The sequence below is a fragment of the Aptenodytes forsteri genome, unplaced genomic scaffold (assembly GCF_000699145.1).
Source record: "Aptenodytes forsteri isolate BGI_AS27 unplaced genomic scaffold, ASM69914v1 Scaffold49, whole genome shotgun sequence".
NCBI classification, from domain to species: Eukaryota; Metazoa; Chordata; class Aves; order Sphenisciformes; family Spheniscidae; genus Aptenodytes; species Aptenodytes forsteri.
In genome coordinates, this window is record NW_008795125.1 from 5,783,518 (window position 1) to 5,811,144 (window position 27,627).

The following is a 27,627-nucleotide window of genomic DNA, read 5'->3' on the forward strand; positions in this document are numbered from 1 at the left end:
GAATTTTGAACCCCTGACCTAAACTTTTGTTATAGAGGCATAGGGACATGTTTTACTCTTACAGCATTAGACACAGAGCAACTTCACAAGTGTCGCTGCCATCACTGTCTGTATTGTGTACAGATAGAGAGAGACAGCATGTAATTCAATAATGACTTTGGCCCAGTGTGCGTGGGTGTGAAGATGTGTGGGCTCCTGGCTTGGTTTCAGGCCAATCTCTAATTAAAGAGTGAAAGATTAAGATGAAAGCAATTGTACTCTTCCTTCTTTAGTCAGAATGACCTACTAGCGTTAATTAAAACAGTCTTCAGGCAAAAATAAATTTGGCTGCCAAAGTTATGCGCTTCACATTAAATAAGGACATAGCTGGGTATAAAGTGTGCTGAGCTTCTAAAGGTTTCACGGAAACCACTCATATAGCTTTGGGCACTCTTGTTGGAATATTTTAAAACAAATCCTTTGCCTAAACCAGCTCCTTCATGTGCATTTCAGACACCCGCTGGCTTTTTCTTCAAACTACATCATTTGAAAATGCGTACCTGCCAGCTTATCTTGCATTGAATATACAGTGTGACCTCTGGAGGATAAAATATCACCAGGAACACTGGACACCTAAGTAGATTATTCATCTATCCTTTCTACAGTCTCTGGTTACAAGAGCCCCATGGCAACAGCAACAAGAAGATATGCAGATCCTGCACTGCTCTGCTCTGGGTCTGAACATTAAAATGCCTTTGACAAAGGCAAATCCAGAATCAGATGGTTCATTTCAGGTTCGGGATCTGCCCCTGATATTTTTAGGTTGCTAGAAATGTTGCCAAAGGAGGATCAGGCCTCTAAACATCAGAACATCCTGTTACACCTGTGTGACACACAGATCATCATTCTTAAAAGCCCTCCATCTTTCCCATCTCCCAGTTATTTTACCCCACCTTTACAGACTATAACTAGACGGCCAGGTACTACTGCTGTGACATTGATACAAGCAGGGAGAAACAGGTCCAGTGCTTCAGAAATACTATGTTCAATGGGAATTAGAGGCCATCAGCCATCATACCTCAAAGGATCCAGCTCTGAAAGACCCTCCCCCTTGCAGAGCGGTACACTCAAAAGGGGGAAGGGGCCAGACACAGAAAAATGCTTACGAGCCCAGACTCTCCTCTCTCTCTTCTTATTTGTCAGGCCCTGTCATGTTATTTTTCATCTATATCTTCTCTCATACGATTATAGGATTTTAGGGTAATTCAGGGAGGAAGGGACCTCCAGTGGTCTCTAGTTCAACCTCCTGCTCAAAGCAGGGTGAGCCATAAGATCAGACGAGGTTGCTCAGGGTTTTAGCCAGTCAGATCTTGGAAACCTCCAAGGATGGAGACCATGCAGCTGTCCTGAGGCCCATGTTTGCTTCTGTGGGAACAGCATTTCCCTGCCTGACAGATCCACCTCATGAAGCCCCATCTCTTTCCCAGCTATGCTCCTGCACCATATCCCAGGAGGTGGTGCCGATGGGGACTGAAAGTCCTTCTCTCCTTCATGGGATAACTTAGGAGGTGACTATGCTGAGAGGGCAACTCACAGACAGGGAAATCCCCATTGATAGCAGGATTTTAATCAGGGCCTGACTTAAATCATTAATTCACAGCCCTCAGGTAGTTTAAAGAGCTGTGATAATGGGCTGAGAAGAAATTACTATCCATTTTCTCTTGGCAGGACTGTAACGGTATGACATGGCACCCATCGAATTGGGGAAAGAACAGGGATAATCTTCAGAACAAGAGAAAGACAGAAAATCTACCCAGAAGAAACAATGACAGAAGATTCCTCCACATATGCAAACACAAAGAGGTCAATTTAGATTTAGTTTTTTTAACATGTCTTTATTGCTTAAGGACATTTGGCGAGATAGCCATAACATAAACCTCACGTCCAGCATTACTTGGCAACACATTTCCCAGCTGGAAAGAAAATAAATTGGATTTTTTTCTTTGTGCTAATGCCACATTTTTTGGATGCTATTTTGGAAACTAATCAAGAGGTGGCTGCTCAGCATGCCTCTTCATTCTTGATGGCTTTTTAGTGCAAAAGAGCCAGCAGCAACTTTCTGAAGTCCCCAGAGGTATCAGATCGGACAGCTTCAGCCAATGGCTTCTTGTACATTTGCTGGAACTTCTCCTTTATTGCTGGCAGGTCGCTCTGAGGAGACACCAAGAGCCTCTTTAGAAGAGTGGGACGTGCTTTGAGTGATATGCCCTGCTCCTACCAGGACCCCTGGGGTCTGATCCAAGGTCCACCGCACCCGGTGGGAGAAGGAGAGGAGAAAGCAGAAGGTCTAAAAATCTTGGAGGACTTTCAGCTTAACATTCGGATTTGAGGTAAGCCCACATCAGATGGCGTGGTGAGGGATGCTAGCTGCGAAGAGGGCTATGGGCCTATGTGGAGAGCTGTGCCGGGACGGACAGCGGCATCTCTGCCTGGCGCTCAGTGGTGCCATGTGGGCACAGGCTTGGTACAGGACAAACTCACACAGGTCGCTGCGAGCTCCTGAGGCCACTCCGTGGTGGCAAGCAGGGAAAGAGGCACTTCCAGGAATATGGCTAAAAGAGAGGTTTTTTCCACCCACAAAAGTAATTTTCTGGTTACTACGGTGGGAGAATTTGTGAAAAGGAATGGCATGGGTCTGATCTTTCTTGTGACCAATGGCATGGGTCTGATCTTTATCACTGGGGGGTTTAGGGTTTATCATGATTGGACCGTGTCTTAACAGAGAGACTACCCTGGAGCCTTTACTACGGTGGGAGAATTAAATGCCGTGTCTTGAGCTTTCTTGTGAAAAGGCACCAATGGCATGGGTCTGATCTTTATCACTGGGGGTTTTAAATGTTATCATGATTGGACCGTGTCTTAACAGAGAGACTACCCTGGAGCCTAATTTCTCACGCTGTCGATCATTGAGAAATATGCTCTCCTCGTCCCTCTGAACAACTCCTCCTCTGCACCAAGAGTGAAACAGCCCTGGGGTTACAACCTACACAGCTTACAAGGAAGGAAGACTTAAAGACTCTGTTTAAGGTCTCAAATGTCTTGTGCAGTTTGTCCTTTTTAAAATTACAATTATGTCCTTTGGCTCTTTATTTTTCTTCCCTCCTCCCCATCTGTTTTTCCCAGATGGAATCAGAAAGAATTGGCAACATATCTTTATACGCAATTCTCAGTTTGGGAACTGCTGCTTTATCATTACTTAAATTTACTTTTACACATCCTATTGGGGCCAGACCTCCCCATGGGTTAGTTTTAACCAGGTACAGTTGACTCCACTTGAAATTGCCTGCATGCTTTCTGGTTTAGTTCTTTTGAAAACAGAAATAGATGCAATATCAAAATTAGTGTTGCCTGGGTACAAAAGCAGAGTGTGGCCACTGATGTCATTGGGCTGAAATGGGTTGACTGAGCACATGATCTACCAGGACTCACTCCATACCCAGTTGTGTTTCTCCCAGAGCTGATGTGAGACATTACAGGTTGCAGGGTACCCACCTCAGCCCTGGTCACAAGGATGCGAATCAAGGTCTTTTCATCAGTCCCACCTCCTTTCATTGACTTGTGCAGAAGTGTAGCGAAGTAACCTGGGCAGTCTTTGGCACAGCTGACTAGAGAAATCAGTAAGAGGCTTCATTATACTTGTATATTTACACTTTGTGATACATCTTCAATGAGAAGGAAATAAATAAGGAAGAAATAAAGGAAACTCTCTAGGGTTTATGCTCAGACATATGAGCTGGTAGGGCTTTCATTCTGTGACTGGTCCCGTCAGTATGCAAGGAGAAGTCTCGGAGTCTGAACAGGGACGTACATTTCTCCACAGGGAAAGCATTTTACACAGTGAGATGGTCAGCACTGGGTACTCTGCCACTCCACAGTGAAAATGAAATGAATGGGAACGAGCATTTGCCCCTCTGGAGTTCCACTTGCCCATCTATTCTTGGGGTAGCTGCTCACTCCACAGCTCACAGGGGCAAGATCTGGGAAAGCCCAGATCCAGATGGATAACAGCAATACCAGCAAGCTAACCAGAGCCAGGGCACAGGCTTAAATATCTGTCACAGTCATCCTCAATGCTAAATTGCTGTCGAGGACCCTGTACATTTTTTGGTGGCTGGCTAGCACACTTCTGATGATGCCCAGGCATCTGCTGGAAGTTATCAACAGCCATGGCCTCAGGGGCAGCTTGGAGGTGGCCACCCTGCACTAGAGGGCAAATAATTTAGCTGCATGGAGAGGAGCTGTGTCTATCAAGTTTTATTTCTAAAACCAAGGGGTCCAAATCACTGCTGAAAACTGGCTCTTCTTTTCCTGACAGATATGTCAGCTCAGTTTAGGGCTATCTCGATGTCTGTTGCCAGGCTGTACACAGACCCCCAACAACCAATGTCAGATGATGGCGAGAACTAGAAAAGAAAGCTCTTGACAATTTTTTTTTACCAAGAGTGAGATAAGCCTTCTCCAGATCTCCAGATGTTTCACTTTTAATGGATTCTTCTATGTCCTTCCCACACACCTACGAGGACAACAAAAATGAGCCATCAGAGCCGCTGTCTGTACATGTCATCCCACTGCCATAAAAACAACATCAGATTTAGGATTGAATGGCAAAAGGACAATTCAGATCCTTTAGAGCCTTTCCAAGGGAGTAATTCAAGGGCAAATTAAGATCTCCTCTGGTGTAAGTGCTCACAGATCCACTGGCACCAAGAGAAGAAGGTCTATGCGGCTAGGTGAGGCACAATGGTTAAGAGATGGACAACCTAAATCAAGCAGTCGCATGTATCTGAGGGCTTCTAGGACAAAGAAGCTTCAGCTTCTTCTTGAGTGACCCCTAGTCAGGAGAAACTGTTCAAGCTTCCTCTGACACCTCTATCAAAGGCTTTGGATGGCTCCCACACAAATAAGATAATTTTTGGAGCTTTACCAGCTCTATGAAGTTTTGTTACTTATTATCTTTGGCTTCCCAGGGAAAGTTTACAAGCACTGCAGTTGTTCCCGAGTTTTTGTATTATTCTGGAGGAAAGGGGAAAAACAGACTGCCATTTCAAAACAGAGTTTATCCTGACTTTTGTGAGCTTCGTGAACCTCAAAGCCTTTTACTTTGCTCTGTTTTGCCTATCAGGATGGCCCTGCATGGTTCAAGACTCTAGCGGACTTTTAGGTCAGAGCTGGGAGACCACAGGTACAAGGTGGGAAGGGGTACCTTCTGAGGATTTGGGCTTAAGTTCTGCAAACCCTCAACCTGGTTTAGATCTGTCCCTATTTATCTTTCCAAATGCAGAGAAGGACTGATGTTTGCATGGCTCTAATCTTGGCCCAATTCTACTTCAAATACAGCAAGGCAGGATGTGGTGGGTCGGTTTGGGCAACCTGATCTGCTTGGCTTTAGGAATCAAAAAACCAAGGTAGCTTGGCTATTGGAGCATTTAACTGAACCCCCAGGGTTTGGGCCACTCTGAGGGAGAGAGTATCAGTTAGTGACTGGTTTTGTTCTCCTGCCAGCAGCAAACCAAAACTTGGATTAAGCTGCAAACATTTTTCCAACTATGGGTTCCTTATTGTGCTGACACTGAAATATGGCCTTGACTGGAGTTTTTTTCATCTTCAGCGCCTAGGGTTACAGTTTTCTGATGAACTCAGAGTCATCCTAGGGAAGTTCAGGACTAGCAGCCAGAGGCTGATAAGAATAAACATCTCTGCTGAGCTTCCACTTCACTGCCAGGAGAAGGACCTTGGATCTCCCATTGCTTTGACTTTCACAGGTCATTTCCAGGTGAGAGGTCTCAGTGGAGGTCGGCTCCAGGTCCAGGCATGAGTAAAATGTCCCTGGTGGGTGACACAGGGAGAAGTACCAGACAGCTGGGATCCTGCAACTTACTTTGCCTTATGCTTGGAGACAGAGGAAAGTGCAACAAAGTACCTGCACAGGCTGTCTGACCAGCGTGGGCAGAGAGGAAGAGGCTGGAGATGTGCCTCTGCCCAGCCAATAAGAGCATCTTATCCCCCATCTGAAGCAGGGGGATCAGGATGAGAGACCTTGCAGGCTCTGCTTTGGAGAAGGAGAGGAAAAGACCAGAAAAGCAAAACCCTGCTTCAGGGCAGGAGTTTGTGAACCTGTCCCTTTGCTGGTCCTCCTGCAGGAGTGGGGACACCCACCGTCGTGCAGCTGTGGGAAGGAAACGACATTGTGACATTTATTTGGCTGGGTGTTGTGTGGGTTATGAAGGAGAATAGGTTCTTCACTGGCAGAAGATACAGCTTTTATCCCCTATGTGTCTTTCCATAAGATCAGGATCCAGCCATATAGAAATGTTTTTCCAAGATTCTTAAAGCATTCAGAAGTTTTAAAATGGCAAATAAGGGATTGCCTGCTCTACATGTTGTTGTAGGGTCTGCAAACTACATGTTGGGCCCTATGCAACCACATCACAGAAGAGATTAACTCACCTTTTCATAGGCTTGAAAAGTAGCTCTCAGCTGACTATAGCTTCTCTTTGCTAAGACCACATTGAAAGCCAGCTCCTCTGTTCCCCAGCGGCCTTCTCCTGCCTTAAAGATTGCATGTTATTTTTTTGTAGTGCTTGTTTATTCACAGTAGAGACAAAAAGTCAGCCAGAGCCCTTGATCCACCAAGCTCCAGCCTGTGACCCCCTCGCTCATCTCCTTATGCTGCCATTGCCCCCGTACTTGGTGTGTTTAGTCACCCCTGAGGCAGTCCTTGCTGCGCAGCACGGGGCAAACGGGGATTTTTCCATAATTGCACTTACTTTATACAGATCTGTGGCATCTTGTGCAGCAAGCTCTGCATTGACCTGTTGGGTCTCATCTCGGGTTGCCTACAGGAAAGGACATGACAGTAAAAAAACAAACCAAGTGCTGGTGACATTTCATAGTGGGAGGGAAGATTGTCAGCTCCCGGGCCTCACAAGTATTTTGGTTATAGTTTTGCTGCCATCTGCTGACAATGCCTAGTAATGGGGCACGGTGGGACTTGGTGGTACAGTTTTGAATGGTCTGTTCACGTTTACCACAGCCCCTGGTTTTGCTGACTTTAGAGGTGAAGCCTGTATCGTAGGGTTTATCTTCCAGTTTTATTTGCTGTGTGCTGGGACCCTTATGAGATTGCAACTCTGATGCCTCTGGAGCAGGAAGGGACTATCGGGGCTGGGCAGCTGCACGGCATTAGACCATACTCTGAGGATGCTCCCCCTGCAGCAGGGTGGCCTGCTGGTCCCCCTTGAGCCCAGCCTCCTTGCCATCCCATGGGTGCTCCCGCTCCCTCCCTCAGCCAGCACGTGTCCAGAGCAGAAAACAAAATCAGAGGAAAACCTGATCTGAGTTTGGAGTTAGCCTTGCTTTGAGGAGAGCCGGACCAGAGGAGCACCAGAGGTCCCTTCCCACCTGGCTTGTTCTTTCGTTCTGCTTTCTGCCATTTTTTGTGGGTATTTTTCCACTGGTGGGAAGTGGTAGTGTGCATGGCTAGATGTTGGGGTGGGAATGGGGCTGAAATGTGCAGAGCTGGGGCAGGACTGCCCCAAGACGGCCTTTGGTTTCACCCCCGGAGGGCTGAGCTGCTGGGTATGTACCGCTCCCTGGGCTCAAACTGCAAAGTTTCTTAGGAAAGCAGCTGGTGTATCCATCATCCAGCTACTGCAAAAAGGTTCCCAGTACCTGCAGTGAAGTGCTGGTGGTTTTCGTGGTGCTGGATATGCCCTGATAACTGCAAAATATTTTCCTGACTAACCTATATACTCTGAGCATTCACCAACACTGTAATTGCTGGTAGAAATTATGAAGGACTAATCTATGAAAATAATCTATGAGTAATATGTATTTTTCACTCCTGAAAATATAGCCCAAGAGGTTGAAGAGAGATGTATCCATGCTTTCCAAAATGGGAATCTAACTGTGGTGTATTTAGCAATGGGACTGTTTGTTAGGTCTTTAAAGCTTCTTCTATTTATTGAATCTTTTCATTTCTAAGGGCTGTCTGCTCAGACTGGCCACCACATTGCATTCCTAGGCATGATCCTACTCTTCATAGCTGTACTGTGTCTTTATGGAGATGTTAATTTTTTTCAAGCCTGTTAGAGTTTAAGGAGCATCTGGACAATGCTCTTAGTCACATGATTTACTTTTAGGTAGTCCTGTGAGGAGCAGGGAGTTGGACTTAATGATCCTTGTGGGTCCCTTCCAACTTGAGATATTCTATGATTCTGTGTAGCTGGTTTAAAGTAAAGTGTGTCCTACTGGAAAATATGCTTTTTTTTTTTCCTGAACGGAAAATTAATAGCCATCTCTTTCTTACTTTTTCTATATCTCTCTGAATTGTAAATTCCTCAGTTGAGATGGAAATCAGAATCTGCTTGTTTTAGGCCAAATTCAGCATAATGTAGCCATGACCTTGAGTGAGTATTCTAGTCATTACTGTGGTATAAATAGTAATAAAACAATGCTGTTGTCTTTAAATTATTCCAACTTGAGTATTCTATGATTCTGTGTAGCTGGTTTAAAGTAAAGTGTGTCCTACTGGAAAATATGCTTTTTTTTTTTCCTGAACGGAAAATTAATAGCCATCTCTTTCTTACTTTTTCTATATCTCTCTGAATTGTAAATTCCTCAGTTGAGATGGAAATCAGAATCTGCTTGTTTTAGGCCAAATTCAGCATAATGTAGCCATGACCTTGAGTGAGTATTCTAGTCATTACTGTGGTATAAATAGTAATAAAACAATGCTGTTGTCTTTAAATTATTGGAATTTATAAAATTACTTCTGATTTTATATAACTCCTTCAGTTATATTAAAAAGCTATAAATATAGAATGTTTTTATCCTGAAGAATGCCTTTTGCTTATTATAGTTACCTCATTATTGTACTACATATCATAATTACATTATTATAACTACCAGCTAATACTTATTATGATTACCCAGGGTAGACAGGATAGAGAAAAGGAAATATCTCTATCAGGTAGATGCATAAGAGGAAAGCCCCCAGCCTTACCTCTAGCACAGTGACTAGTATCTTCTGTAGGGAGCCACTTGTGTCACTTTTAACATCAGACTCTAGATCCCTATCAAAGACTGTGGAGAAAAAAAATCTGTGAGGGTTCACGCAGCGATAAAGGCTTTAAATGAAGGTATTTGAAAGACAATACTACTTACGCCGTTTGTATGCCTCCTTTATGTTTACAATTTCCTAGGCAAATAAATCAAATAAATAAATAAGCAAATTAATAAACAAACAAGGTAAAATATTTATAAATAAATAAATAATAAAAATTAAATTAAATTAATTAATAAATAAACGAGCAAACAAAACCCCAGCAAGTCAGTACCATGCCCGTGTTGCTTGAGGCATAGCAGGCGTGGAGGCAGGAGAAGCCGAATTCCCATTCCCCCCTCATGCTGGGACTCACCGCAGCGCAGAGACACAACTCAAACCGAGCCCGGTTCAGGACAGCATTTTGAGGGATGCCTGACTCATGCAGGTGTCCCTCTGGTTTCACTTGCATTTAGGCGTAAGCTAAAGGGCTTTTTGGAGGGGATCATGTTCCTGTACCTGGCAGGAGCCACCTCTGAATGGTCAGAGCAGTGCCAAAGCTGCCTTTAACAGGCACCCGGGGATTTCTCTATCATCAGTGTTATCTCTGTGCCATCCATGGGAGGTATGAGTCAGGCCAAAGAAGGAATTTGAATTATATTGCTCTTAACTCCTGCAAGAGTTTCAGGCCCAGTCTGGCAACCTTATGGCTGCAACCACTGACGACAGGCATTTCAGCTGCAGAAGCTGGTCTGATCCCTCCTCCTCCTTCTGGGGGGATGCTCTTGGCGAGCTCTTTGCCCTGCTACCTAAGGAAGGTCACACATGGTGTCCCAACCTTATTGTTTCGTGTGCAGAGAATCTCGATCAGCAGCGACTCATCCGTCCCAGCGCCCTTCATCGCTTTCTGAAGCTCTCGGGCCTCGTACTCCCAGGGCAGGTCCAGCAGAGCCAGCACAGCCTTTTCAAAATTCCCACTCAGGTCTCCCTTCAGATCCTTTTCCAAATCCTGCAGGGATAGTCGGAAGGGTTAGCGCAAAAGCTGAGGTGGGATTAGAGGATTTCTTAATTTGTTTCAGGGAATTTCATGATTTCAACGCTTCTTCTGCACCAAAAAGGGACAAAAACATAAAAAAGCCTTTAAATACGTAGACTTTTTTCTTGCAAAATAAATTCCCTAAAAATTTTCGTTTCAGATTGAAAGAAATGATTGTCCCATCTTCAAATACCAGCCGATATCAGTCCAGTTTTGACTCTTACTTGTTTAATTAAATGCAAACTAGTGTTTTTAAAAGCTTAACAGGAGACTTTACTCTGAAACACAATGCAGAAACTTCCTGCTTCGAAAGAGCTGCAGCAGAAGGGATCAAACTTACCAAACTTCTCTTCCAGTTTTGGTTAAAATTGACTTACTGGAAAAAGCAAAAATTTCTACAAAGTGCTTTGGTGCCAAGCAATCAGCATTTTTTCCACCAAAAAAAAAAAATCAACCTTCTGTGATATGATCTACTTAATTCAAAATTTATTAAGACCCCGAAGAAGAGCTGGCTAGTGTATGTACGCTGGGAAGGATGCCTACTGATGATTTATTTGAAGCCCTATCTGCAGTTAACATTTCCTGTGGTATGGGAAGTACTTGATAAGTTCAGAACAACGAAAAAGAAGCCCAGCTCTAAATCTATTGTTCTTAAATACCCTCTTACACAATCACAGGTGAACACTCAATCTATTCAAGTCAGAGGCTGACGTCAGTGTTGGAGCCATTTCAAGGCATGCACATTGAACCTTGCTTCCTGGAGCAGCAGGAGAGCAAAATGGTACAACATGCGACTCCTTCCTGAGAGCTTCAGGCTGCCCAGGCAAACGAGAAGGGTTGCTACGTGCTGATGTAACTGGGAAGTCTCATGGCATTTGCTCATTTCTAATGCCTATTTTTATTAATCCTCATTATAGAACTAAATCTATAGTACTTATGTAACCAAAATCTTTATCATGCTTGCTGTAAGTTTTACATATAGAAGGCTTTCAGGTTCAGTGCTGCCTGTCTTATTAACATTAATTAATGACTAATGAGCAAACAGGCTTTAAGAAAATACCAATTTAATAATAAGCTCTGCAGTATTCAGCTGTTTACCTAAATAATATGTTGGAAGCTTTATTTTTCTTACATGCAAGATCATTATGGCAATCTACGTTTCCTCCTCCAGAAATCAAGTGCCCAATGACACTTCTCAGTTTTACAATATGTATTCTACTTAATCACTGGAAGAAATCAATACTACATCTATTAAACTCAACAAAAATATAATGATGTAAGATTAAATAGTTCCTCTGAATTTGCATCTGGTCTGAGAGGGATTTTGACTTAAAATTTCCCTTTTACATTAATTCCTTTTTCTGAATGTGCTGAAGATGAACACAAGCTGAAGTATTTTTTATTTCAGTGATGAATTATGTTCTAGTTCTCCCAACTTTGATTAAAATGCTCTGATCTGGTTAAGGCTGATTTCAAGAAGACTCTGAGGTCTAAGATTAGAAATATAATTGGTATTTTAGGAGATAAAATAAATTGCTGAATCAGACACTAACTGGTGTCCTCCTTAAATCCACTGTGCCCTTGGTATTTTCAAAAGCAGAGGCCTGTAGGCTATAATTTTAGCAGGCATGCAGTTTGAAACAGAGAGGCCATTTATTTCAAAATACCTTGCTATATAGAGCCTTGTACTTCTGTTTTATTTGTTGTCTCTGCTCCGATGTTCGACTCGACAAGACTTCAATAATTTTCTTTTCATCAGTTCCTGAAAAAGAAGTTGTGCATAGGAATTATTTAATCAGGAATCTAATGCAGAGGAAAGAACACATGATCTCTAAAGAGAAAAAAATTGCTATACATATATCCCCACTGGTGCCAACTTTAGGATTTGTAGCATCTAAGATTCTTTCAAGGATATGTTTAACTCTAGTCAGCTACAATGTTCAGACCATAAAATAAAAGTTCACTATCTCGTGCTGCTCATATTTTATCAGGGAAATTGAGTCTTCTGTTTGAGAAGGTGAGACACTGCTCCTAAAATCAGGCTTATGCCTGACATACATGTAGGCTGACATACATGTTTTTGGTGGTAATGCATGTTTGAGTAGTCCCGAGGGATCAGCCACCAGATCCAGTTCATTAAGCATGTGAATGCTTGTGCTGGCACAACAGAACGAATGGCATGGGGCGAGAGGCCGGGGTAGGTGAGGATGTGTTTAAATCAGCTTCATTAACCCACAGCCTGAATGTACAGCCTGTACAAAATGGGTTGTGCTTTGCGCTAAATGGAGTCAGGAAAAGGAGCAGGAACCAGCCTTCACAGTCTGAGTCTCTGCTGATGCTGTTTTGCTTGGCAAAAGGAAGTGGGAGTGAAGTGGGAGCACGGGATGCCCCAGTGATGGGCACCAGAGCAGCTGCATCTCCCGGGAACCCGCGGGGGAACTGAACACACAGCACCCCGCCGGGAGAAAGCTTTCGGGCAGCTTTGAGCTGTACCTTATGCAATGGGTGGAAGCAGCTTACTAAAGGCAATGGCCTTGTTCTTGTACTTTTCTTGCCCTCAGCCATATAAACAGATGTTTGCACTAAACAAAGCTGTTGGAAGGCATTCGTTATGTTTGTGGCTAATGGGACAGGACTGCAGCGATGCTACCTGGATGCCCAAAAGACACAATAGAATAGCTATTGCATTAACAAACATGTCCTGGTACACTTTCATTTCAGGGCCAGCAGCTTGCCTCAGGCATTATTTCTTCAAGACAGGTTTTGAAATGGACAGTGTGTTTCAGGAGGGATCTATGACCCTGCAAGTGATGGAGACTGCCAAAATGCCCAGAGCATATAAAGGGTTTAGATGGCTGATGAAAGGCATCAAGCCATATGCCAGGTCTGCTGATGCATGCATGTCACACTGGTGGACACTGCCCCATGCTCTACTTGTGGTCTTCTGTCTGTTGCATCGACCTACTGGGCTTTGTGCTGTGCCTCATCTCATGCTCTTGGGATCAGGGACCAACAAGGGTTTCTCAGGAGCTACCAGTACAAACGATAAAAATACAAATGATATTGGCATTCAGCAGCAGCTGATGCATTTTCATCCCTGCATTTCACCACCGGGTACATATAGGACAAGTTTAGGGCATCTTGTCCAGTTCTTCCTGCTTAGAACCAAGAGAGAAGGCATGGTCCAATTTTACAAGGAAAAGCACTTCTATCTGACAATGTGGGGTTAAACTCTCAGTAGGAGAGTTCTCTGGGGAACTGTCTTGAGGGGGCTTAGTTGATAGGACAAGAACAATTCCTAAAATTCAGGCACTTAACTAGCTGATCCTGAATGTCAGTGCTACGCCAGGAAGAAATGCTTAAATACATGTTTACTGTGCAAACGCCTGGAGTGGATTAATAACTTACTGCTCTCATGTGCTGCTTGGCTGTTCTTCCTCTGTCGGACATTGTCACCTCCACAGACCTGAGGATCCCATGAACACTGTGCATTCCTCATTCACACCAGTGCACAGTCAGCCAGCTTACTTTAAACTACCTTAGAAGATGGTGGGAGCCAGTATTTTTGGTTAAAAATCACTGAGGCAGATTGAGGACCATCATATATTCCTTTCAGCTGATGGAGCTGCAGTGAGCTTTGATGAGCATATACGGAGATGGTGAAGTGTTTGATTGGTCCTTGAAGGCCTGGGAAAGGACATATAACCATGACCTTAATCTGACCTGACTAGCTGGACCCCATGACTGTCATATCAGCCTCGACAGCTTGATGTTCCTATTGCAGGGAGCAAATATCATGTTTACCCCAATCCCTTGGAGCCAAGCAATTCTCAACCTAGATCTTACCAGTCTTTGAGGAACAAACTGGCTTCCCTTCCCATTTATTTTAATCATGTAAAACTTCATGGGTGTGCATGTTCTTTGAGTCAATAAATGACAGAAAGCATAAAGATTACCTGAAACTGGTTGAAACAGTTGTTTTGCCCTAAGTTTATGTATATGCCCTTTATAATCTTGAATTGCCCTTTGTATAAAAAACAAGAGCTTTCCTACCTGCTCCTTTGCAGGCGCTATGTATTTTCTTGGCATCTCGGTCTGCATCAAACCCATGATGATGGTGTTTATTGGTTGACTAGGAGAACAGAGACACAACAGATAAATGGGAAACAATTCTGCATTAGTCTTTCTGAATGACAGCAGTTTGGGCCAGGTTCTTGCTTGACCTTTGTTCATATCATCTAAACTGTGAAGTTCATGCTGGGCTTTGCTGAAATACTGTATCTGTCACTAGGGCTCCTAGAATCAGTCCACAAATAGCTGTCACCACATGACACGGTGCTGATCCTATATAACTTTGTTCTGCCAGTTCAGGCTTATTCAAATAATTTAAAGGTAATAACTTCACACTAGGCATCTTCATGCCAGATCAAATATTATTTGTTTGCACCACTTTAACAATAGGCCAATATAAACGCCTTGTCAGATGCATACAGACCCATGCCCCGTCTCTGCAGTACGTTTGTACGTACTAGCAGCTTACAATCCCAATTGGCTAAATAAAAACTGGTTGTGCAAACCCTTCTTGCGTTGATGCATTCATGCAAACAAGATAATTGGAGATAAATAACATGATAAAGCTGGTGGTTTGGCTTTTTTTTTTTTTTTTTGGCAAAATATTACATCTGGTTACCTTGAGCTAAATCTATCTGGGATAATAACTCAAAGTCCACAGCCGCAGCAGCAGTTTACAGCCTTACATATCAACGTAAACAGAAAACCATGCCTGTTCCTACTAATCTGACAAGCCATGAATCACAAGGGCTGAAATGCTGGTACACCCTCTATTCTTCTATTCTGCTGTTTCTCAGACAAGGGTAGAAATATCTGAGACCAGGAGGTCAGCAATGTTTTAACCCCTGTAATATCATGAATCAGATCTTTTAAATGCCTAAACTCTAAAATAATACTGGAAAATAGGTCCTAGGCTCCCAAATCAATTAGAACTTAATGCATACCACGTACTCGGGGTGGCGGGTCTAAGTGGGCATTGCAAGTGCTTTGGCATTTCCATTCAAATAGCAACAAGTGGATCAGGCTACTTGCTTTGCAGGGCTGCCAGGCACTGGCACCACCACTGTTAATTAAGGGTTATGATACCCCAGGGCATGGCACTCTGCTCTCCACTAAATTAAGGGTTATGACACCCCAGGGCATGGCAGTCTGCTTTTAAGCCCTTCTGAAAATGCCGCCACCCTACTGAAGAGCAGAAGAGACTAAATGGCTGATTACTCTCCTTGTCTTTGGGGACAGCACAGGGCAGAGACGATTCCTGAAAGACGTTAGGCACAAGATCATTCTGCTTGTGGGATAAAGAGAATTTAGCCATATGGCTGTGGGCCATGCTCTGCCACATACCCATCTGGCCAGAGAATGAACTGTTTTATTTACAAGTATAGATATAGCCTGGAAGTCTGTTAGTTGGTAATCTTCAAAAGTTTCATGCTGTGATCTACTAGCTCTGGTGGAAGAGCTACAGCTCTGGATACAGAAGTCCTCTGTCAAAAGACAAAGGGTCTTTTTTCAAGGAGAAAACCCAAATCCAGTCCCTACACTGCTTTATCAATGTACCTTTGTGATAGACTAAAGACCATTTAGGTACCTGGCTTTTCTAATGCAGTCAGCAGCTAGGATACAACTTACTGCTGATGGTAGCTGCTGCAGTGCAGCCATCTCACTGAAATGGAAAGTTATTTTTACAACAATAGAAAGTGGTAAGGTACAATAACAATGCAATAATTTCTCTCAGCCTCCACAGCACAAGGTAACACTTTCATTGCCACATCATTATCACAAATGTTGCTTGTAAACATGTATCCTATTGTATGTTCTGACACACACACACTTCTCTAAACCTTTCAAATAAGGTGGAAATAGATGCATATAAGTAACTAATATTTTCTAGCAAGAGATTTTATTTAACAGTCGTCAAAATTCTCAGAAATTTTGTCAAAAAGGAAAGGGATAAGCACAAAGTTAGAAAACAGATGCACTGATCACGGTCTTTATCCAAAATGAATTGCATTCACATTTTTCTATTAAGATAGGGTGTACGTGCTTCTCCTTTGATGGAATCATGTACAAAAGATATCTTTTTGCACAACATGCTTGAAAATTAAGCAGATCTAATTTCTTTCTTCTTTTCTGATTGCTGCCCCCTCATTCCCATTCTTGTGAGAATAAAATTCACCTTTGTTCTCTGTAATACCAAAACAAACAATGACAGCTAACCAGACTCAGTGGGTAATGAATTTGGGGGAACAGAATAACAGGATCCCACAATACAATGAAGGTCTATTCTGGATATACAGACCCAGGATGCCAATTCTGCATGCACAATGGGCCTCTCTGCTGGAGAGTCATACAGGCACAGTGTTGACACAAGGAATATGGTCCAGGTGCTCCTCAATGCGTGGCAGATTCAATGAGCATCATGGTGTAGCATGGAGAAGGATGCTCTGCTGCCTGTTCAATTGAGCGTGCCCCGTAGACAGCAGTGTGTGGTGCTAGTATGGTTTTCCCCTCTCCATAATACCAAGTTTAACATGCAAATTGTTTTTAAAGACTTCAGTCCATACTTTAACATATGATTGGCAGTATTGTCAGAGTTACCACTATGTTGGGTAAGGTGCTCCTGATTACTTCTTGCATCTGTATCATGCACCCTGGAACAATCCCAAGGGACACTGTAAGCTGGAGAGACAGTATATCTGTATCATGCACCCTGCCTTTCCCGTGCACCATGTGGAAAGCTTTTCATAGGAACAGGGTACAATATCTGAATGGAGTAAATGATGGTGACATTAAGCTATCATTATTTTGACTCTATAGTGTTAGTATGCTTTTCAGATGATGTTCATGCCACTCATACAGTTGATCCTGCTGTCTGTGTTAGGCAGCCACTACTGAAGTTATTCTAGAGTTGTTTGCAAAGCATTTCTTTGTGAGGGTAAGGACCAGGGAAACAGCTGAAAAATCAGCAAAAAAGGGGACAATTCTGGAGCACAAAATACAGAGAAAAGTGCTAACATATCAAATGCATAGATTTGACTACTTTGTAGTAGTATCCAAGTGCTATTCTAATTTATAGACCCCCAAATTCACTCCAACAACATGAGTTGAGAACTGTTGCTCCACGTTTACTTCCTCCTGACCTGGGACAGAAGATGCACTGGTGAGAAGTGAGAGGAAAAAGGCTTCATCTGGCATTCGCTCCCACTTTTCAGTCATTCAGCCCGGACAGAAACACCTACACAAACACCCAAAGGCAAGGAGCTGGTTTGTACTTTGCTTTGCCTTACCCACCAGCAGTGCTGGGCTGTGGGTATTGCCCTTATCATGCTAATGCTGCCGCCTCCGCAGCTCCCACTGCCCCAACCCTGTCCAGATGCACCTGGTCCTGGTAATGTCATTACAGGACTTTGGAAAAGTGGTTTGCTCTTTTATGCCTTGATGGCTGGTCAGTTATGCTCAGGTTTTAGCGAGTGCCTAACTCCTAGGTGCAATTTGTGTTCATGTGTAGCACAGTTCCAACAGATAGGAAAATGGTAGCACCAACAACTGAAATAACATTGTGGATTTATGCGGATTCATAAAGACATAAATAAAGAAACATATTTCTTTTCAAGGGGAAAATCATGCGGAAGGGAAGGAAGGTCTGTTTGTTAATGATGTTCAGGACATGTTTGTTTTAAAGCACCAGAGGAAGTCTCCATCTTCAGATAAATCACTGTAAAACATTAAAGGATGCGCCTGGGAGATACAATTTTTATAGTACTGTGTGTAATACTAGCATCAGCTTTATAGATAGGAAATCTGATACTCTGGGTAAGTTACTGTCAAGGCCAACTCCTGAGTCATCTGGAAAGCCCTGGTTAAAATTCACTACCTGCTGGGTCCCAGCCTTGTTCTTGCCCACTGACGCAGCCTTCCCACGCAGGAGAGGGAGAGCTGTTTCAGAACTGTACTGCTTCCTACCCTGTGGATTTTGACAGGTGGATTTTCCTGCAAGGGACAAATGGCAAAAGAAATTGATGTTGAATACCATTTGTAACATTTGTAATATGGGCAGAGTCACTTCAATATAGTTCTTGTTTTAGAGTTAGTATCTTAGATTAGAGTAGTTAATGACTTACAAAGGTTACAGCAATTTTGGTGATAGCATGATGTGGAATCTGAAATATCAGGTGGAGAGACTGCATACAAATTTTGCAGCTGGACATAGGGTGTAAGGGAACTTGCTCTCATAAATTGGTCCAGCTCCATCTGCTCTGTTACTTCATTTTCTTCTACATTTCTCTCCAATACTTCTATATTAATTAGTGTAACCAGAGTTCTGGTGGTAAGAAATCCTCTTTTCACTTCCAGCCTAGCTGTATTCATGGCCTGTGTCCACTTGTTTTTTCTGCCAACAGTGTTCCTTAGCTTAAACAGTTTTTGCCTCACGCAAGCATATTTTAAGATAACAATCATTTTCCCTTGCAACTTTGGCTAGAATTGCGACAGATTTATTTCTATTAAACTGGATAGATTATAACTGATCTAAAACTAACACTTCTACCTTGTTATAAACCACACCAAGTAGTTTTTCCGACTGTAAATTACATTTGACTTTAAGGAGAAGTAAGATGAGTTAATAGTTGAAGATGGTCTGCAATGCTTAGAGAAGCATTTGGAGACTGTTCTTTGATATTTCAGCATGTGGAGCCCTTATGGTGCACAAATAAACAGTTTAACAAAAAGGTCAGCAAAACCAAGAAAGACATGGGAGGGGGAATAAGAGCTCTGGTGGATTCAAGGCATCAGTAGTTAGAATTGGTGGGATGTTGCAATACATTGCAGACATTTCTGAAGACAAAATCTAGTATCTTCCTTGAGCTAAAGACAATTAAGCTTGCAGTAGATACAAAGTGCTCATCTCTCAGAAGACAAGAACAGAAGAAACACTACCATGAGCACGCCAGGTAGCTTCCTGTATTGCAAAAGAGAGACAATGTACCCTACCTGAAAATAGCTGATAATACAGCTGAGCAATCACAGCTATTTTTCCATTTCCATCATCTCAAGCAGATGCCACAACCATGCTCAGGAACAGCCGTTTATGGAGGAGTAACGTCAAAACAACAGAAAAGGTAGCTGCTCGGGATGCTGCTGACAGTGCTCACCCGCTGCAGCCCTAACACAGATCAATGCTGATGATGTGCATGGATAAATGCAAACACAGATCCTTACAAGCAAATCGCTAGGAAGAGCCAGCAGGAATGTGGTTGCTGACCAGAGCAGTTGAGATGCAGGTCTAATAGCGATGGGCAGAGCTCTAAAAAGGGCTGGATTGATCCAGGGATGGTGAGTCCTTACCCCAGCCTTCATTTTTGCCAGGTTCATTTTATGTGCTTTATTTAGTGGATGTCTAATTTTGAGCTTCTCTTTGGTTGCTGTTTTCATTTTTCTTTGGCTTAACAGAAATAAAAATTAAATCTCAAAATGGCAGCACATACAAAGGGCAGACAAGCTCTTTACGGCACTGACTACTGCACCTGAGTGGGGTCTGGAATAAAATTTAGGGCAGTATTCAGTTATCTAAACGTAGGTATCTGGTGCCTTTAGAGATGCTCCAGGGTAAGCTGCCTGCTGCCTGTCAGAAATGAGTGGTCTCCTGTGGGACCTGCATCTGTCAACCTGGTGCGGATGTCTGACATACCTGAGGTATCTCCAGTGGTTATTGGAGATGGGCAACAGAATCAAGCCCCAGCTATTTCACTAGTTTTGTTATTCTTCACATACGTTTAATTATGCTCTAAAAATGCATTGGAGAAAACCAACATTTTAAAAAGAATTTACATAAACCAGTTCCATATACAACAATCTGAGCTTTCCTTTCTACCAAGCAGGTGAGCACCAGAAACCCCTCTGCCTGGTTTCCCACAGATTTACATCTCCTGGATGGCTGATTTCAGTGCCTCTACTGCCTACTGCAGCTGAAGTGATTCCTGTGATGGGTACAGGCATAATGGCCCATGACTGTGTGGATTCTCTAGTGTCTAATAAGGGTTGAGCTCATGCCTCAGTCTTTTGTTCAGGGGATATCTAACAGTCTCTTCTCAAGATTTTCAAGAAACGTAACAGACGCCTAGTAGCTTTGAGACTTAACACCCTGCTGGTAAATTCATCTAAAAAGTATCCAGTGGGTTCAAATATTTTTAACTGGGATAACAGATATATACACATTGCCAAGCCAAGCCCCAAACGATCCATAATGTCCTGAAGGTGAGCACAGGAATGCCAGAAAAACAAACAGACAAGCCAAAACAATTGAAAACCCATCAGAGATCGGAAACTGTGGAACCTGTTGAGATTTCTCAGTTCTCACCATGCACAGTCACTGAGTCACCAGTTCAAAGACCTTCAGGGAGCCTTGTCTCCGACTAATGAACCAGTTCTCCTCCAGGTCAGCACTGCTAGAGCTGTCAGGACTGGTTTGGGCAGAGCTGATCTTGCTGTAGGCAATGGGTAAGTGAGCTGACATCTCAAGGTGCCTTCCAATTCTATGATTTTCTGTATTCCTCTTTTGTGTGGAGAGGAAAATTTATTTTCTCTGTCTACCAAGAAATGTCCCAAACCATCTAGTCACCTCGTTAGCATAATAAACAACAGGACTGGGGTGTTCATCTCATGAGTTAAATTGTATCTAATATACTATGATCATGGGAGAAAGCTTTTGGCAAATCAGCACCTACATGATTAATTTTTTATCAACACACATATACTCAAGATTAATTATTTATCCTGGCAGAAACCTTTAACACGCTGTAATGCAACTGGAATCCAAGGTTAACTAGACTAACAGTACTGGATAAGAAAAAAAAAAGGGGGCATGTTGTCTTAGATCTTGTGGTTTTAGTCTTCTAGTACATCACACATTGTCAGGATAACATCTTGTTAGCAGAACAAACTCTGAACTCCCACCCAAAGGGACAGTCTTAGTGACAAACAGCCCAAATCTCATCACTCATTTTCAAGCATTTCCGTGTGTTAAGAATAAAACACAAGAACAAACATGGGAGTAGGCTGCTGTATTTTGATTCTGATCTACTTCCAAAGACAGACTGAAAACATGATGCTACGTTTGTACTTCATCAATAGTCTGATTTACTAAAACAGACATTTCCAGTCATAAAAATGTTTTTCAACCTATTGTAATGCTACCTTAGGCCCCTTTGAACTGGGTCAATTTTTGGATCATAGCAGAAGGTATGAATATAACAGGAATAGTCACAGCCTCCTACCACTATATAAGGTGTATTATTCTTATATAATAATGTCACCCTATTTTAAACCTATGCATTCCTCATAGAAGATATATCTTCCTGCTTATGTCAGTTAAAAAATGTAGTTGAGACTGGAATGAACATCAACAGAGGAGAGGAAAAGCCATTTCAGCAGTAGCATCCAACCTGCCTGACAAGCGACATACCTCCCTCACCCATGGCAAAGAGCCTGGAGACATGTATCACACATCTCAGAGCTGTGGGTGGGAGAGCTCTCGGAGCCAGCAGGCAGAGGTTCATCCCTCCACCGGGAGCCTCTGGCTTTGCTGTGGGATGTATGAGAGCCCTGGGGCAAGCGGGCAACGTGGCCTGGCAACCTGTGGCTGCTTTCTGCGGCAGCAAGGCCCTGGGACACCGGCACAGCCCTGTTCCTGGCCACATCAGCCAGCCTGGCACGGGGCTGCAAATATTCCTGGGGGATAAAAGGGTGACTTGCTCAGAAAGCTCCAGACCATCAATCAGAAAGGGCAGAAAAGCAGATAAAGCCCATTTCATTTCTGTGCATAGGTACTTCCATGAGAAAAACTTCCAAATATTAGAGCTCTTTAATATAGTGGAGAAGCAAAAGAAACAAAGAGCAATTACTGGTAGGCAAGGTCAGGTCTCATCTGACTAGGAAAGGCTGTTCAGAGGTGAGGATATCTGGTCATTAGCGGATGGTGGGTTCACAATCTCCTATCATCCTTGCATCAAAGAAAGATGTTCTTTTGCAAGTTCTTCTTCAGTGAAATTCAAATAATTGGGCTCAATTATTTGGCAGGAATTTATGTGAAATGTAAAGGCTTTTAGCACACAGGTGAGAGTAGATGGGCGCTAACATTTAAAAACAAACAGAAGCGAACAGCTGCGGCATGTTGGCAGGGGGGCAGTATCAGCAAGCACCAGGGTTTGTGCTATGGTAATAAAAAGGTGGGGTTGATAAACACCTTTTTGACGTATGTCAATTGGCAAGCACTACCTTAAGGACTACGGGTGTCCTTTTGACCACAAGGTTTCTTCCTCTGCTCTTTTGTAAAACGTACCTGCCATTTTTGTTTGTTTGAGCAATTTTCTCAGTCAACTACAATACATAACTGGAAAATTGCCATCTGCCTCCTTGACTGCTCAGAGAATGGTATCAGCGCCTCTGAATGCCATCCGCCATCTGCCAGGCAGGCTGTCACTCTCCCAAATCCTTACGGCTGTTTTAGGTCTAACAGCTGTACGACAGCAACACGCACTGTCAGGCTAGCTTGTTGCTGACAGTTTGTTGCTATCAAGAACAACACAATTTCTATATGAAGTCTATATTGGATAACACAATATATGTAAGTCATGTAGATTAGACTTCATTACTCAACAGCCTTTGCAATGACTCAGTGACTCTTTCCAAACTGAGAGGTGCAAAGAACCTTATTTTCTACATCTGAGACTAAAACTACAGTGACAAGAAGATCCTAATAGAATTAGTCACATTTACTTTTTCCTATTATAAACAAGTGGCAACAGTGAAAGTAATTGCTCTGACAGTTATTTAAACTGCAAAATAAAACCATCTCTCTCCTACAATGTCCCTCCTGTTTCTAAGTATCTGTTAATATATCATCTCATAATAGCTTATGGCTAATTTTTTATCCACTCAATTTATTCATGCTCATCACCACGATAGAGAAGTCCACAATGAAGAGAAAAAAATGTTTGGAGGGGGTTGTCTCACGGCTGAATTTTACATTGTCTGGTTTTAGTATGTCCAAACCCTCTTGTGGCTGGTGAAAATTCTTAACGCAGATTACATTTAAAATCAGCTAGCTAGCAGGGTACCACGCAGTGGGAATGCCGAAGTTGCAAAACTGCAGCTTTTATTTCTAGAGGGCTCAATTCATCTGCTTAAATACAGACACCTTTGAGATGTGCCAGAGCACCCGGCACCTGTGTGGGGCTGGCAGAGGTGACACGGGGCTGACTCCCCTGCTGTGGCAGCTGAAGCCGAGGCAGGAGAGGATGCTAGAAATCTGCAGAGACACCATGCCTGTGTTTAGTCATGAGTCATGCCTCACATCACTTCCTTTTAATACTTACCTTGCAAATGGAAGCCACAAAAAAAAAGCAAACAAATGGCTTTATTCACTAGGACAAATCTAGAATTCCAAGTCTGTTATAATTCTCTGTTACCCTGGGGTGGACTTGCCTACTTTTATTTTATTGATCATAATGCCTAGTTGGAAAACACTTTGAATGCTGGGCCATTAGGGATAATGATAACTAAAGTGATTGGAAACTGGCATATTCTGCCTCTTTTTCAGCTGAGATACCAAATCTCTGACTTGCATACTGATACAGAGATAGCTCAAGTGTTCTTAAGTCTTATTAAAAAATTCACACTTGTTACCTCAGCTAAGACTTCTGATGAGTTTTGGTAAGTTAACATTGATGGAACTGAAGTAAATTCTTGTGCATGCCAGCATGAAAGCTAACATGGCTTAATTATACAACAGAACTTGGTAGAATACACTAAAAATGTTGTATACAAAGAAGAATGTTAGAGTCCAGATATTTTGGAATTTTTTATGTTTTTGTAAAACATAATTTTTTTACCTGTTTACATTATGTAAAACATAAATGTAATGACCCTTTGATACTTCAGATGGGTTCTTTTTTTTTGCCACAAACGCATCATAAAGTTTTCATGGGCAGATGCTTGTTAACACCTACCACAGCTGCACTCACAGGACAGCCTCAGACCTAAAAGGAACACCAAATATCCTGGATAAAAGGGGACCATGGAAACAAAAAGAATCTGCCACAGCTCTTCCCCAGTGTTGGGTGGCTGAACAAGAACGTATTTCTGTCTCCTGCTGACTGTGGGCTTATGGCCAGGGACTGAACAAGAATCGACTGTCACTGAATATGCCAGGGGAAGCAACAAATAGCAATTGTTGAGCTTTGTGATGAGATAATAAAATCATGCTGTGGTAAGTAATACTTGTACTTAGGAAACATTTCTACAAGGATAGAAATATCCATAGGCAACACAGAGGCCCTTGTGATGTTTGTGAGCTTATCTCCAAGAGGACCCCTCAGGCAGATGTGTTCTCCAGGTTATACTTACTTTTTTACCTTCAAGTTCTCAAACCATCTGGCCCATGACAACCTGCCACCCTCTTCTTACGTTATAGTCCTCCCTGGCAGAAGGTTTGGGCTGCTTTAAAATGAGAAGATGAAACTCAAGGGAGTTCCAGAGAATCCCAAAAAGTGGTTTAAATTAAAAGCAAAGAACACACCCACCCCCCAGATTAATTCAAGTCACAAACATCACAGAGAACAACAGAATAATGCATGAAGAGACGTCTTGGATTCTTGAGAGACAAAGGTTAAAAAGCAATTACACAATTTCACAAAAGTCAAAATCCATCAAACTTTTCAAACCATCATATCATCAAAACCATTGCTGCTATTCCCAAAATGTCCCCAAAGCACCTTGCTTACAGCACAGCAGCTACCCAGATTTTCAGGTGGATTGATTCTACTTGTGGTAATTTTGAAGACAGCAGAAGCCCAGACAAGCTTGATGCAAGACTGCTAACAGAGAAAATAATTAGAGACTTTAAATCTCTAAGGTTGTGCAGTCAAAAACTTTGATTGTAGAAAAAGGGACCGGATTGAGTTCAGAGAGCAAAAAGCGTGTGGAAATATGCAGATTTGGAACTGTAATGTTGCATCAGGTGCAGCTCTTAATCGAGAGCTCAGTTTCTAAGAGAAAGGTACACTTTAGAGCTGGTTAGAAATTTTTTGTTGAAAGCATTTTTTTCAGTAAAATTTGATACTTTTGTTCATATTAACATGCTCAGGAAGATATTAATTTTGATGAAAGCTCCACTTTAAAATGAGACATTTTGCTATAGCTGAAAAGTTTCATTTTAACATCCACATAATGGAATCTTTTCTTTGAATAATGCTTAGCTTTCAGTGAAAAGTTCATTTAATAATGACATTTTTTAAAAAAGTTTTAAAACCTAAATGCATTGAACCAAATAAAATACCTCATTTGACACAGATGATTAAGTTGATATTTCTCCCAGCAGAATTTGGGCTATTCAAAAAAATTTCACTTCTGAAATTTCAAAGCAGACAGAATTTTGGAAAGATGCAGTACTCAACAGAATGAAACAACCCAGTTTTATCCAGTTTTCCAGTGTCAGCCTTGACCATGAAAGAGGAGTTGCCTTTGTGCACTGCAGTGCCTCCCGAAGCCACCATAAACCACAGCAATATGTGCTGCAACACCACAGTGCCCCTTTCATCCGTCATAAAAAAAGTGCTTACTGGCTCATCTGCTGACAAACTGGTAGTCCCTAAGGTTGTTTTCCGTATATCCTCTGCGAGTCTGTAAGACTTGCTCTGGAGGTTTAAAAAACACAATACATAAGACACTCATGAACCTATGGTTGCAAAACACGAGATTAGGAGAAAGAACAAACTGCAGCTGAAAAGCTCTGTTAAGAAGTTAATATTTTCAGGCTGTTCCAGAAGCGGTTCTCTGATACAGATGCAGGCATTTCTCCAAGATTACCCGTAATTTCCTAGGGACAAACACAGAATGGTGCAATTTCCAGATGAGTCATGGGCAGAATCGTGGGATTCTATTCCAACAGGGGCTCACACCTCTTCCCACTGAAGCCTACAGCACAACTCCGGTGTACTGCACCTACATCCAGGCTATCTAGTCCAGCATGGATCTCATAAAAGTGCTAAACCTGCCTGAGATGCAGTGCTGAGATCTCTCTTGCCATAGATAGACCTCAACTGGCTAGTTGCTATGCTCTACACTGCATTCAGTGCAGTGTCCAGTGAAAGGCTCTCCAGGGTCAGGACCCTCAGGAGATCCCTGCCAACAACCCTGTGATGTGAGCTTATGCGGACACACGGGGCTGTGCACCAGGAGCCTTCTTGGCCTTCTTTCCTATGCAAAGATAGATTGCTGAACTGCTCACTTCTCTCCCCCTACGCAAGCAGCCAGGCCACAAAAGGATGGTGAGGAGATGGGACCATCTACCCTTTCACAGGGAAACAAAAAGCTCCTTGGCTTAGTAGCTGGAGCTTTGTGCAAATGGTACAGGCTCTCTTGCTCAGTCTGGCAGAGAAAATGTCCTGATGAGATGGTCCAAAAGCAACAGATGCTCGGCATCTCTAAAGGCCTTGCTGAATTTGAATTAAAAAAATAATCACGTAATAAAAGAATATAAATCTTAGAGAAACTAACGTAACATTAGCCTGTATCAGCAAACAGGCTATCTTCTATTGATACATACTGTAAAAGTGCAGGTTTTCAGCATTCAAGGAGAAAATGTGCTGCTGAATAAATATTGCCTTTTATCCATTAGTTTTAAAATTGGAGCTAAAAACCCCCAACTTCTTCAGCACAAGCTACTTAACTTTCAGAAGGACTGATCATTCACAGCTACCACACACAAACTTTTGACAATCAGGTTGTTTTGCGGTTAAGTATCTTTATCAAATTTAGATATTTATTATTAAACACCCAAATGTTAGCCAAAATTGTCTCCGTCAAAAATCATATGGTAATTTGAGGTAGTAAATCCTGACACCTGGATTTTAATCAGGCCCTTCTGTGAGCACCACACTTTGAGATTACTCCTGTCCCTACTATTCAGTGATAAACTTAGCCGAATTTTGGAAGTGTTGGCCTTTGGGACAGGAAGTTTTTCATACATCTTTAGGGAATTATTTTAGTGTTCAGAATGTTCCAACACAAATTTGCTAAACTAAAATTAGTTTTCGCATGACATCCTACACATCATTTCTTTTTCTCAAAATTAAAGTGCTGCCCTTTTTAACTAAGCCACAATGAGCGTTAAAACACTGTGTTACAGTAATAGTTTCATTATTCATGTACTGCAATTAAGCAATGTTACCAGTTACATACAAGTGTCCCACCCAGACTTAAAGTAGATTTTGAGGTTAAATCTTCATTTGCAGCTGTATTAATGTCATTTAAAGTGAAAATGGACAAAAATAAAACCAGGAAATTGTTGCGTTCTTGACAATCCAAATTAAGTAACTACTTACATGTGAACTGCCCATTTTTGCTTAGCTTGAGTGTGGAAGATGCAATTCTTCTGCTCTTC

The 27,627-nt window shown here is 42.4% G+C and overlaps 1 protein-coding gene across 1 annotated transcript; it reads right to left on the reverse strand.

Annotated features, from left to right (window-relative positions):
• Nucleotides 1–1,854: 1,854 nt before the first annotated feature.
• ANXA13 (annexin A13) lies at nucleotides 1,855–27,627 on the reverse strand. The gene is made up of 11 exons (XM_009277228.1): nucleotides 27,569–27,627; nucleotides 14,172–14,250; nucleotides 11,786–11,880; nucleotides 9,921–10,091; nucleotides 9,205–9,238; nucleotides 9,044–9,123; nucleotides 6,807–6,875; nucleotides 6,487–6,588; nucleotides 4,477–4,552; nucleotides 3,532–3,644; nucleotides 1,855–2,190 (listed from the first exon to the last, which is right to left on the reverse strand). The coding sequence occupies exons 1-11, from the start codon at nucleotides 27,581–27,583 to the stop codon at nucleotides 2,071–2,073; spliced, it is 954 nt and encodes a 317-aa protein (XP_009275503.1). The 5' UTR covers nucleotides 27,584–27,627; the 3' UTR covers nucleotides 1,855–2,070.